Raw genomic sequence first — 14,383 nt, 5'->3', positions numbered from 1 at the left:
TTTAACAACCTTGGCCTTGACCTCTGGGGAGTCTGGGTCGTGACCTGTTCTGACCCCACTCCCTGACCTCCGGTCACGTGATGAAGGTAACTGAAACAAAAATAGTTACAAATTCATAAAGCAATCATAACAAATTCAATATCATAATTACCCTTTGAAGATCACAGGGACAAATGTAATATCAATAATGAATCATATCGACTAGTTTCCATTTGCAGATCCTGAAGCATACAGAATTTGAAACAATCCCGTTCTCAGCTCCAGGATTCCATTCTCATCTGCTTCTCAACTCTAACATCTCATTCTCAGCTCTAGCATCCCATTCTCAGCTCTAGCGTCCCATCCTCAGCTCTAGCGTCCCATTCTCAGCTCTAGCGTCCCATTCTCAGCTCTAGCGTCCCATTCTCAGCTCTAGCGTCCTCAGCTCTAGCGTCCCATTCTCACCTCTAGCGTCCCATTCTCACCTCTAGCGTCCTCAGCTCTAGCGTCCCATTCTCAGCTCTAGCGTCCCATTCTCAGCTCTAGCCTCAGCTCTAGCGTCCCATTCTCAGCTCTAGCGTCCCATTCTCAGCTCTAGCGTCCCATTCTCAGCTCTAGCGTCCCATTCTCAGCTCTAGCATCCCATTCTCAGCTCTGGCATCCCATTCTCAGCTCTAGCATCCCATTCTCAGCTCTAACATCCCATTCTCAGCTCTAGCATCCCATTCTCAGCTCTAGCGTCCCATTCTCAGCTCTAGCATCCCATTCTCAGCTCTAACATCCCATTCTCAGCTCTAGCGTCCTCAGCTCTAGCGTCCTCAGCTCTAGCGTCCTCAGCTCTAGCGTCCCATTCTCAGCTCTAGCGTCCCATTCTCAGCTCTAACATCCCATTCTCAGCTCTAGCGTCCCATTCTCAGCTATAGCATCCCATTTTCATCTCTAGTATCGCATTCTTATCAGAGTGAGTGAAGTTTTATAAGACACCAACAATACACTTCACATATTGCATCCATCCATGAATGGGAATCAAACCCAATATTCAGCATGACAAGCACATGACTTAATGAATACTTGAACAAGAGGGCTACCCAACACCAACATGCCTGCATAAGAAATTCCTACGAAGGACAGTGCTTTCTTACTTAGCACAGCTGCATGAACTACAAACATATATTTCTCACTACTGCTGCTAGTCGTAGTGTCTGATGATCATTTGATGACATAAATATAATGAACTATCTCCAAATCCTAGAGGAATATGTTAACCTCACTCATAAGCATTCACATACAGAAGGACTCTCTTCCATTGCCAGTTCCAGACAGTCATTGTCTCAGTAATCAGGGTGATTGTCAACAGAGTAGTATAAATCTAAAACTGGATGTGACAAACAGGTTATTGAATGACATTATAAGATATACTATAGATTCTTTCCCATTTTAACTATTTTTTATTCAATTCAGTATATGATGTTAATTTTTTTCACATAAAGTAACATGACATTAACTTTAAACTTATTAGGTGTAGGCTACATACGTAGACAGCAGACAGCAAGTTATAGTTGTCAGGAGACAGGTGTACAATATCATGTCAACAGGTGGTGACACTGGCAGGCTGTTTGCCTTGCTTATTGAGGTCATCAATAACTATGTATGAAGGTAAGTCCTCACAGAGCATCAGTGGGAATTGTTCATGATCAAAATAGAGAGACATATTAACTGGACAGTTTATTTGCCAAATGTTTCCATTTTCTGTCAAACTGTCCTATATCTTGTTTTCACGGCACAGATTCATATTGTTTCAGTGTTATTTTACATATCACAGACTTGCCTACAAGGTCTTTCATCACATATTGTTTAGGTTTTTTCAAAAAATATTTCCTGTACTGCAATGTGATGTTGGAACAAATTAATTATGTGAATGGCTGCCATGTAGAGAAATATAGCATTAGGCGTGTCCCTTCAGTATGAAAGAAAAATATTTCTACATTTTCATAGTTGTTTTATGGCACATATAGTTTCTACTGTGCAGTACAGTGTGTGTGTGCGTGCGTGCGTGCGTGCGTGCGTGCATGCATGCGTGCATGAGTGTGTGTGTGTGAGTGAGTGAGTAAATAGCTGGATGAGTGAGTAGCTGAGTGAGTGAATAAGTGAGTGAGTGAAAGAGTGAGTGAGTGAAAGAGTGAGTGAGTGAAAGAGTGAGTGAGTGAAAGAGTGAGTGAGTGAGTGAATAAGTGAGTTTGTTCACATGTTGGTACCACATAGAAGAAGTCCTGTCTATGGGTGATAAAATTATGGAAATTTCCTGATGTCAATTGTCTCTCAAATGCACTGCCACTATGTAAAATCTTACAAAAACTATGCAATATTAAGCAAAACAAATCCAGTTCAAGATCTGATGATTTCTCTACTGCATAAAAATCTCTCCGAGCATAGAAATGTTTTGCTTGTATGATCCCCATATTTTGTCTAAAAACTGTTCCTAAGTGTGGAGACAGCCCACTGCTTATTGACAATGGCTGTGTTCTCAGCAACCCTACCTCCATACCCTAGCAATCTCAAGCCATCAACCACATATACAAAACCTTGCAAGTATCAATATCCAGCAGTTTATTTATGTGAGAATGCAATTACATTGTCAATGTGCTGTGGAAAATGCACCAATGACATAATAATAAACAAGGTCGCCTCTGGAAATGTTCTCCGCCTGCCCAGGTGTCGAGGGAAAGGAAAAAGTGGATCTCACATAAAACGGAAACTGGATTCAATTACCGTTGCTATAAAGGTTTCCCCGATGTCTGTGCGTCCGTGTAGAAAAGTCGAACTTGATATGCTTATAGTTTCAGTTCAACTGAAAATTGTGAATTTATTTCGAAAGTAGTGTTTCATTGGAAACCCATAAGTCATGAGTAGTCATGTAAGATTCAATATGCCTTCTGGGGTTAAATGAAACTTCAGTCTGTATTCACTGCATTCACAAACAGCACTGACACCTTGTACAAGATAATCTAGATTTAGTGGAAGCAATTAATGTAATTAGATTTTCCATAATCATGGAATGAGTGAGTGAGTTGGGTTTAACGCCGCTTTTAACAGTATTCCAGTTATACCACGGCGTGTCAGCTTAATGTGGGAGGAAAGTCCAAAGTGATGAAGGTCTCAGATGTTACCACTTCTGTGAAACCCACGAGCACGGGTATGGTGCTGACAAACCTAGAAACATAATCAGGGCGAACCTCGATTCAAACCCACAATGATAGGTTTCTGGCATGCCTAAGGGACTCTGCATAGCGAATCGCGGCGCCTTAGACGACTGGACCACCCGTGCCCCCTAATCATGGAGTGAGTGAGTGAGTGAGTGAGTGAGTGAGTGAGTGAGTGAAAGAATGAGTAAAAAGAGAATAGCTGGGTGAGTGAGTGAAGGGCTGAGTGAATAAGTGAGTGAGTGAAAGAGTGAGTAAAAGAGTGAGGGAAGGAGTGAGTAGCTGGGTGAGTGAGTGAGTGAGTGGGTGGCTGCCCCATCAGAAATTCTATAAATTTGTAAATGTATAAAGACAAAATGCCAATTTTGTGAAATGGATACAACACTGATATACACATTTCATAACAGAAATGGCTTCTTTATACTGGGACTGTGTTTACATTGCAAATGTTTGACACTGATGTAAACTGACAGCAGAATATTGTCCTTTGAAGATATCTAGAATGTGAGATTTGTATCCCTATAAACTCATGGCCTTTGTTGCAGGAGGAAGTAGTGTTGTATTTGATAAATGAAATTACAAGATCTGCAAGGGCAACCCGATGATCAGATGCATGTTTAGGTTGGAGGGAAATAACAGCGTTGTCATTGACTACAAGTCTAGAATGCCCAGTCTCTCTATCAAATACAAAATATCACCCCATTAAAAACTGGCTCATGATTGCCGACAAAAATAGCATTACTGCACTTCACTTCACAGCCAGGAAAAAATGCTGACATAAATAGTTTAAAAAAAAACACACCAGTAATTCTATCTGTAATAATTTTCACATTATCACTAGATCTCCAAGAGACATAATGCATTGACATTTATATAAACTTTGATTTCCAGTGACAAGTCCTATAAAATACTGAGCATGTTAAATAGTAGAATAGAAACCCGCATGACTGACCCACTGACGTATGTCACTACAAGGTGGTGACACACTCACCTATTTCGCTGGCACCTGCTGTTATTGATTAGAGTGTGCTCATATATATATACTACAATCTTATCCCATTTTTAGACCTTTCAATACATCTTTGCAGTGATAGCAAAATGTTCAGAAACTGTTGTCTTCATGACAAATATCTCCAGGCAGTTTACAGATGGTATGAACAAGAAGATGAAATGCCTGAAACTTGTGAACATCACGTGAGTGTAGTGCTCAGTGAACTGTGTCCCACCGGACAGATCGATGGAAGACAGCATGGCACACTGTTCCTCACTCGGGACAAGGGGTTTACATTACAAATACAGAAACAGCCAGGAATGAAGACATCCAGAACGTTACACTTGGTTGCTCTGATGATCAATGATGGTGTACGGCCATCACATGTCCTTTTGGCTGAGGGAGCAGATACTGTCTCCCTACAGACTATGTCTACTGTCTCCCTACAGACTATGTCTACTGTCTTCCTACAGACTATGTCTGCTGTCTTCCTACAGACTATGTCTGCTGTCTTCCTACAGACTATGTCTACTGTCTCCCTACAGACTATGTCTACTGTCTTCCTACAGACTATGTCTACTGTCTCCCTACAGACTGTGTCTACTGTCTTCCTACAGACTGTGTCTACTGTCTTCCTACAGACTATGTCTACTGTCTCCCTACAGACTGTGTCTACTGTCTTCCTACAGACTATGTCTACTGTCTCCCTACAGACTGTGTCTACTGTCTTCCTACAGACTATGTCTACTGTCTTCCTACAGACTATGTCTGCTGTCTTCCTACAGACTATGTCTACTGTCTCCCTACAGACTGTGTCTACTGTCTCCCTACAGACTATGTCTACTGTCTTCCTACAGACTATGTCTACTGTCTTCCTACAGACTATGTCTACTGTCTTCCTACAGACTATGTCTACTGTCTCCCTACAGACTGTGTCTACTGTCTTCCTACAGACTATGTCGACTGTCTTCCTACAGACTATGTCTGCTGTCTTCCTACAGACTATGTCTACTGTCTCCCTACAGACTATGTCTACTGTCTTCCTACAGACTATGTCTACTGTCTTCCTACAGACTATGTCTACTGTCTTCCTACAGACTGTGTCTACTGTCTTCCTACAGACTATGTCTGCTGTCTCCCTACAGACTGTGTCTACTGTCTTCCTACAGACTGTGCCTACTGTCTTCCTACAGACTGTGTCTACTGTCTTCCTACAGACTATGTCTACTGTCTCCCTACAGACTATGTCTGCTGTCTTCCTACAGACTATGTCTACTGTCTTCCTACAGACTATGTCTGCTGTCTTCCTACAGACTATGTCTACTGTCTTCCTAAAGACTATGTCTACTGTCTCCCTACAGACTATGTCTACTGTCTTCCTACAGACTATGACTATGTGAGTGAGTGAGTGGGCGAGTGAGTGGGCGAGTGAGTGGGCGAGTGAGTGAGTGGGCGAGTGAGTGAGTGAGCGAGTGAGTGAGTGGACGAGTGAGTGGGCAAGTGAGTGGGTGAGTGAGTGAGTGAGTGAGCAAGTGAGTGAGTGAGTGAGTGAGCAAGTGAGCAAGTGAGTGAGTGAGTGAGTGAGTGAGTGAATGGGTGGGAGGTTGAATGAGTGAGTGAGTGAGATGGCATGGGTTGTTGCTCATAATAGCAATCACTGGTTTGTCTGGTTCAGACTTGACTATCTACAGCCTGTATTACAAGCAAGGAGAGGACACTATGAAAGGAGAACCAGAGTTAGTGAGTGAGTGAATTGGGTTTTACTCCACTTTTAGCAACATTCAAAAAACCCTGGAAGGGGACATGAGAAATGGACTACACACATTAGGAGAATCAAACCCAGACCTTTGACCATGGCCATAAAACTTGGCCATGAAACCTACTTACAAATCTCTTTCCCCATCTGGGAAACTTGGCACGATGAAGGGCAGACACTGAGCATCAAAAAGGCCATGACAGCTTTATATAGAAACTAAGTTACACCCACTTGTGTTGAAACTTTGTTGACAACAGACATCTTATTTTGATAATACAACAATTTGCCTGCCCACAGGCCATGAATGCAGGGGGTAATATTTATAAATATTTATAACTTATCAAGTCCTTTGTTACACAGGCCACAATGACATTCTGACACAGCTGAGAGTTAACTCCCCTAGACGTCACATGTACATGGGGTATTTATACAAGATGAGGGTGGGGTTGTGTGTGGGGCGGGGTTGTGGGTGCTGATGAGGGTGGGGGAGAGGTTTGGGATGGGGATGAGGGTGGGGATGAGGGTGGGGATGAGGGTGAGGGTGGGGATGAGGGTGAGGATTGGCTGAGGTCTGTAATTTTGTGCAAGCTCCCATGTTACGTGATTGGGTGGGGGTGACTATTGTATACAGTACCACCTGTACAAGCTCCCATGTTAGGGGATACAAACTATGAATGAGAAACACAAACTTGCTAAAGTCACTTATGAAGATGAACCAACACATATTCGAGAACCACGACCAGTGAGTTTCACCTTTAATAACTTATAAAAATTCTTGTTTTAACCATAAAACCTGCATTTAATCTACAACACCTGGAAGGAGATTCATCAACGGTGTAATCGTATGACAAAGTAAAACCACTTTATTCATGTTGGTCAAAGAATGTGACATGTGACGGCTGAAGGCACATTTCGGACCCAGTCAACATTTTGCCTGCCAGTTCTAGTGCCAGTGCCACTCCCTCATCCCCATCAACGACTTCATTAACACATTAAGGCAGGTGTAAGCTGCTCTGCCCATGTCACGATGACCTTGTTATCTATTCTTGTAGATAATGTCAGTGAGTTATTATTCATAGGGATTCGCAATTTCGGAAGAGGGTTAAAATTTCTGTGGAGATTTCTTTTTTTCTTATCAGCCCCATGAGCTGGTCAATTAACACCATATTAGCATAAACCATACAGCAAAAATGATATCTTCAAGTTGGTGAGTCATGATTGACCGATATATCCTGTGTCCGAAATTACTGCCTGCCCGCCTGCCCGTGGCTGATAACTTTTCTGTCGGGCTGCATGAAATTTTCCTCAACCTGCCCGACTGTCTGGCAGATAACAATTTCAATTTTATTATAACTCCTAATTCCCAAGTGATTGTTTGCATTATTTAAACTGAATCAAGTCTTAGTTTTCACGATTTTTTAATATATATAATGTCTGACTGCAGGCAGGTAACTTTGAAGATGGGCAGGTAACACTTATGGGTCACCTGCCTGACTGTCTTTTGGGGTTTAAAATTATTTCAAACACTGGGTATATCGGTAAATCATGACCCACCAACTAGAAGATATCATTTTTGCTGTATATTTGGTTTATGCTAATAAGTTGTTAATTGACCAGCTCATAGGGCTGATAAGAAAAAGAAGAACCCCACTGAGATCAGCTGCTAGTGTTCTGGCTAGCACAGCCTAAACCCACTGAGAACAGCTGCTAGTGTTCTGGCTGGCACTACCTAACCCCACTGAGAACAGCTGCTAGTGTTCTGGCTGGCACAGCCTAACCCCACTGAGAACAGCTGCTAGTGTTCTGGCTGGCACTACCTAACCCCACTGAGAACAGATGCTAGTGTTCTGGCTGGCACTACCTAACCCCACTGAGAACAGCTGCTAGTGTTCTGGCTGGCACTACCTAACCCCACTGAGAACAGATGCTAGTGTTCTGGCTGGCACTACCTAACCCCACTGAGAACAGCTGCTAGTGTTCTGGCTGGCACTACCTAACCCCACTGAGATCAGCTGCAAGTGTTCTGGCTGGCACTACCTAACCCCACTGAGAACAGCTGCTAGTGTTCTGGCTGGCACTACCTAACCCCACTGAGAACAGCTGCTAGTGTTCTGGCTGGCACTACCTAACCCCACTGAGAACAGCTGCTAGTGTTCTGGCTGGCACTACCTAACCCAACTGAGAACAGCTGCTAGTGTTCTGGCTGGCACTACCTAACCCCACTGAGAACAGCTGCTAGTGTTCTGGCCTGCACTACCTAACCCCACTGAGAACAGCTGCTAGTGTTCTGGCTGGCACTACCCAACCCCACTGAGTGTTGATGCAGCATTATTTTACTAATTTACTAACTTATTATCTAATCACACATCATGTGACAAAATTATATATATATATGTTATACATCCCAAATGCTTGTTCAGCATACCATATATACCCTATTCTCATAATATTGTCTAAGTTGTGTAACAAAGGCTGATTATTACTTTTCAAAACTTTTTAAAGAATATGTTATTTTAACACTAATACACGATCCCGATGAATAAAAGACGTGGTACAAATATTGATCAAGACTAAAAATTGGTGGACAAAATGAGGTGCCGATAACTAAGACAATTTACGGAACTATTCCCAAGGCTGCAGAAAGAGCCACATTGTGTATGTATGGTATTCAGACAGACAGCATGGTGCAGGGCTGCAGTGAAACTGGTGTCCAACTTATCAACTGTAGGGGCAATATCAAGCCTGGACACAGACAGGTCCCTCCCTGTAGGGGCAATATCAAGCCTGGACACAGACAGGTCCCTCCCTGTAGGGGCAATATCAAGCCTGGACACAGACAGGTCCCTCCCTGTAGGGGCAATATCAAGCCTGGACACAGACAGGTCCCTCCCTGTAGGGGCAATATCAAGCCTGGACACAGACAGGTCCCTCCCTGTAGGGGCAATATCAAGCCTGGACACAGACAGGTCCCTCCCTGTAGGGGCATATCAAGCCTGGACACAGACAGGTCCCTCCCTGTAGGGGCATATCAAGCCTGGACACAGACAGGTCCCTCCCTGTAGGGGCAATATCAAGCCTGGACACAGACAGGTCCCTCCCTGTAGGGGCAATATCAAGCCTGGACACAGACAGGTCCCTCCCTGTAGGGGCATATCAAGCCTGGACACAGACAGGTCCCTCCCTGTAGGGGCAATATCAAGCCTGGACACAGACAGGTCCCTCCCTGTAGGGGCATATCAAGCCTGGACACAGACAGGTCCCTCCCTGTAGGGGCATATCAAGCCTGGACACAGACAGGTCCCTCCCTGTAGGGGCAATATCAAGCCTGGACACAGACAGGTCCCTCCCTGTAGGGGCATATCAAGCCTGGAAACAGACAGGTCCCTCCCTGTAGGGGCAATATCAAGCCTGGACACAGACAGGTCCCTCCCTGTAGGGGCATATCAAGCCTGGACACAGACAGGTCCCTCCCTGTAGGGGCATATCAAGCCTGGACACAGACAGGTCCCTCCCTGTAGGGGCAATATCAAGCCTGAACACAGACAGGTCCCTCCCTGTAGGGGCATATCAAGCCTGGACACAGACAGGTCCCTCCCTGTAGGGGCAATATCAAGCCTGGAAACAGACAGGTCCCTCCCTGTAGAGGCATATCAAGCCTGGACACAGACAGGTCCCTCCCTGTAGGGGCATATCAAGCCTGGACACAGACAGGTCCTTCCCTGTAGGGGCATATCAAGCCTGGACACAGACAGGTCCCTCCCTGTAGGGGCAATATCAAGCCTGAACACAGACAGGTCCCTCCCTGTAGGGGCATATCAAGCCTGGACACAGACAGGTCCCTCCCTGTAGGGGCAATATCAAGCCTGGACACAGACAGGTCCCTCCCTGTAGGGGCATATCAAGCCTGGACACAGACAGGTCCCTCCCTGTAGGGGCATATCAAGCCTGGACACAGACAGGTCCCTCCCTGTAGGGGCATATCAAGCCTGGACACAGACAGGTCCCTCCCTGTAGGGGCATATCAAGCCTGGACACAGACAGGTCCCTCCCTGTAGGGGCATATCAAGCCTGGACACAGACAGGTCCCTCCCTGTAGGGGCATATCAAGCCTGGACACAGACAGGTCCCTCCCTGTAGGGGCATATCAAGCCTGGACACAGACAGGTCCCTCCCTGTAGGGGCATATCAAGCCTGGACACAGACAGGTCCCTCCCTGTAGGGGCATATCAAGCCTGGACACAGACAGGTCCGTCCCTGACTGTGGCCTTCTGCGTTGCCCAGAGTTCAAGTTCACTGACATACCTGAAATACTGATCACCTCATTATGACTCTATAAAAGGGCCTCGAGTTCACTGGAAGCTACAGTCACAGAGCTGCTTTCCAAAGTACCTTTGCTTTACATATATAGGATCGCTTTCCAAAAAACATTTGCCTTATAAATACAAGGTGTGTTTTTTCAAAATACAGGGTTGCTTTTCAAAATAGATGGGCTTTACATTTAATGAGTTGTTTTCAAAAAATATTTGCTTTACAAACTACAGTCACTTTTAAAAATGCTTTTGCTTTACAAAATTCAGAAAGCTTTTCAAAATACAGAATTGCTTTTCAAAACAGATTTGCTTTACAAAACACAGTTGCTTTTCAAAGTAGAGCTACTTTATAATACATAGCTACTTTTCCAAAAAGATTCACCAGAGAAAATAGAAGCGCTTTTCAAAATACATACTCCCCTCTAATTATCAGCAAATCTTACCTGCATGACAAAAAACTCACCTTCAGTGAAAGGGGTGATATGTCTACAACAACAAGTTCACCCACCACAGAGGTCAGAGGTCAGAGGTCAGTTATATCTAATTAACTGAAAGCCCTAATTGCAACAGACGTCCCCAGCCTGCAAGGCTGTGCAGTACAACTGACTTCTACACAGGTCGGAGCCCAAATGTCAACTCTCAACTTCTAATACAACTTGTGGATTCCTACGGCGTCCATATGTTGAAAAGTTTTGTGATGATTTAAATAACATTCACCAAAATCTTCAAATTTCAAGTTTTATTTGTGGTACAAATTTATCATCCGTTTCTGGCAAAGTCAATTGATCTATCATAAATACATCTGAAACAGCTAAGCGACTTTGAAGTCATTTTCAAGAACATCAAATAAAGTCATGATTCCCTCTGATAAATCTGGAAAGACACAAAAAATTCTTTTCACATAGAACTTTACGCTTCTCCAACATATCCAATTTAGCATTTGATGAGAAACATCAGTAATCTACTATCATGAAAAATATCAAGATTTCTTTGAACTTTGAATGCTCTATCTCGGACTTGGGAGGGATAACTGCCCTCCATCTGTCATTCAACCCTAACAGGTTCCGAACCACAGCTTTTAACATACTTCTGTGACACTTGAAGATATGTGGATAAACCTATCACACGCTCTGAGTACTCATGTTCCATTAGGATCCCGTCATGTCCCCCTTGTCAGACGGCTCATGACCCCTGACCTCTCCATGATAGTTAGAAGGTCATGGAAAGGTCAAGTGACCAATGGTCAAGTGCAGTAAGTTGACCATTACTCCTGATTTTAACATAGTATCAGCCACTCCATCAAAACCCTGTTAGCTCTATTCAAACGCCTGGCCATAATTTGTCACACAAGCGGGGCAATTACTCTCCTTAGCCACAGAGCCAGACTAAATACAAACAAATTGAGGTATTTATCAAATAAGCTTTATATTTATTGAAAACATTGTAAATTAACTTAATGCTCCATGTTTCCAGCTTATTTACACATAATTTATACATTCCACAGTAAATAACAAATCTTGAGAAGCAATGACTGCCAGACGGGTACACTTCAGCTAGGAGCTTAATCTTTAACATACACATCTACACGATGTTTAATATCACAGCAGGAGCAAAACACTTCATTGGATTCTACTTGCAAAAATTGTCATTTGACTTCATTTTCAGAAGATACTGGTGTCAGTATATGGACTTATTAGGATATGGACTTATTAGGATATGGACTTAGTAGTATATGGACTTAGTAGTATATGGACTTAGTAGTATATGGACTTAGTAGGATATATGGACTTAGTAGTATATGGACTTAGTAGGATATGGACTTAGTAGGATATGGACTTGGTAGTATATGGACTTTTTAGGATATGGACTTAGAAGTATATGGACTTAGTAGGATAGGGACTTAGTAGGATATGGACTTAGTAGTATATGGACTTAGTAGTATATGGACTTAGTAGGATATGGACTTAGTAGTATAGGGACTTAGTAGGATATGGACTTAGTAGTATATGGACTTATTAGGATATGGACTTAGTAGTATATGGACTTAGTAGGATATGGACTTAGTAGTATAGGGACTTAGTAGTATAGGGACTTAGTAGTATATGGACTTAGTAGGATATGGACTTAGTAGTATAGGGACTTAGTAGGATATGGACTTAGTAGTATATGGACTTAGTAGTATATGGACTTAGTAGGATATGGACTTAGTAGGATATGGACTTATTAGGTTGGTTGGTTGGTTTGTTGATTAACGCCGCACTCAGCAATATTCCAGCTATATGACGGCGGTCTGTAAATAATCAAGTCTGGACCAGACAATCCAGTTATTAATATCATGAGCATTGATCCACACAATTGGCGAGCCTGACCACCCAATCCCGTTAGTCGCCTTTTACGACAAGCGACTAACGGGATCGGGTGGTCAGGCTCACTGACTTGGTTGATGCATGTCATCGATCCCAATTGCGTGGATCGATGCTCATGATACTAATCACTGGACTTATTAGGATTAGACTTGGTAGTATATGGACTTTTTAGGATATGGACTTAGTAGTATATGGACTTATTAGGATATGGACTTAGTAGTATATGGACTTAGTAGGATATGGACTTTGTAGGATATGGACTTAGTAGGATATGGAGTTTTTAGATGAGCCTACAGGAAAGATATATACTAAATTTGGGTTTCAGACGAGAGGTTCATATAGCTGAGTGAGTGAGTGAGTGAGTGAGTGAGTGAGTGAGTGAGTGAGTGAGTGAGAGAGAGAGAGTGAGCGAGCGAATGAGTGAGTGAGTAAATGAGTGAGAGAGAGAGAGTGAGTGAGTCACTGTGTGTGTGAGAGTGAGTGAGTGAATGAGTGAGTGAGTGAGTGAATGAGTGAGAGAGTGAGTGAGTGAGTCACTGTGTGTGTGTGTGTGAGAGTGAGTGAGTGAGCGAATGAGTGAGAGTGAATGAGTGAGAGAGTGAGCGAGAGAGAGTCACTGTGTGTGTGTGTGAGAGTGAGTGAGTGTATGAGAGTGAGTGAGTGTGTGCATGTGTGAGTTAGTGAGTCACTGAGTGAGTCACTGAGTGAGTGAGTGTTCCTCAAAATCATGCTTTGCTTGCCATAAAAGAAATTCATGTGATAATGAGAAACCTTGTACCAAGGTATTTGACACTAATAGCGCCCACTCCTAATGCCCTACATCCAGGGGTATAAACATCTATATCATCCTGCCATAACTCAACAGCTGTATCATCATCTGGAACTATCATCAATATATGTGTCTCCGCTTCCTATAAATGCCAACACCTTCTTTTCACAACCAGTAGTGTTTAAATTGATAATAAGATTGCATAACTATCAAAACCAAAATTCCTCAATTACAGTTGTCAAATTTCTTGCCTCTGTTCCAAAACAGAATGATTTTGCGATAAAATGAAACAGGGCTATCATTTATAAATTACAATCAAGGCTTTTATCCATAACTATTATCATATATGCATGACAGAAGAAATTGTTGTCACATTTTGTAAAAACATGGAATTTTAAACCCAAACCAGAATCATACAACAATGGTGATTTATTTCACTTTATGGCGACATTGTGAACACTGATTTTAGCCAATCCTTCCATCAGTTGTAACTTACTGGGCATGTCATTCCTGTGTTTCAGGCAGCAGCTAAGTCCTCAACAGATATAGAATGGAAAAGAGGTCACTATATTTTGTAGGACATACAAGTATCTGCAGGGGTAAAATGAATTTGAAGGTTGTTAATGAACTGATGGCACAATTTAGTTACTGGATTTGTTTGTTTGTTTATTTGTTGTTTAACGCCACACTCAGCAATATTCCAGCTATATGAAGGCGGTTTGTAAATAATCGAGTCTGGACCAGACAATCCAGTGATTGATATCATGAGCATCGATCCACACAATTGGGATTGATGACATGCATGAACCAAGTCAGCGAGTATGACAACCCGATCCCATTAGTCGCCTCTTACGACAAAAATAATCACCTTTTACGGCAAGCATGGGTTGCTGAAGACCTATTCTACCCCGGATCTTCATGGGTCTAGTTAATGGAAATATGTATGAAGACACAATGTCATTTGGAAATATGTATTTACTAACTTGTGTTTTTAATTCATTTAGACAATTTT

At 42.9% G+C, this 14,383-nt stretch overlaps 1 protein-coding gene across 1 annotated transcript; it reads left to right on the top strand.

Annotated features, from left to right (window-relative positions):
- Positions 1 to 1,625: 1,625 nt before the first annotated feature.
- On the top strand, positions 1,626 to 13,949 carry LOC125372561. Its single transcript, XM_048382970.1, has 3 exons — positions 1,626 to 1,635; positions 4,620 to 5,566; positions 13,893 to 13,949. Exons 1-3 carry the CDS (start codon positions 1,626 to 1,628, stop codon positions 13,947 to 13,949), a joined length of 1,014 nt encoding a protein of 337 aa, XP_048238927.1.
- Positions 13,950 to 14,383: the final 434 nt, after the last annotated feature.

Source organism: Haliotis rufescens, unplaced genomic scaffold (assembly GCF_023055435.1).
Source record: "Haliotis rufescens isolate VD_foot unplaced genomic scaffold, xgHalRufe1.0.p SCAF_425, whole genome shotgun sequence".
NCBI lineage: Eukaryota > Metazoa > Mollusca > Gastropoda > Lepetellida > Haliotidae > Haliotis > Haliotis rufescens.
This window is presented reverse-complemented; position numbering and strand designations above follow the sequence as displayed.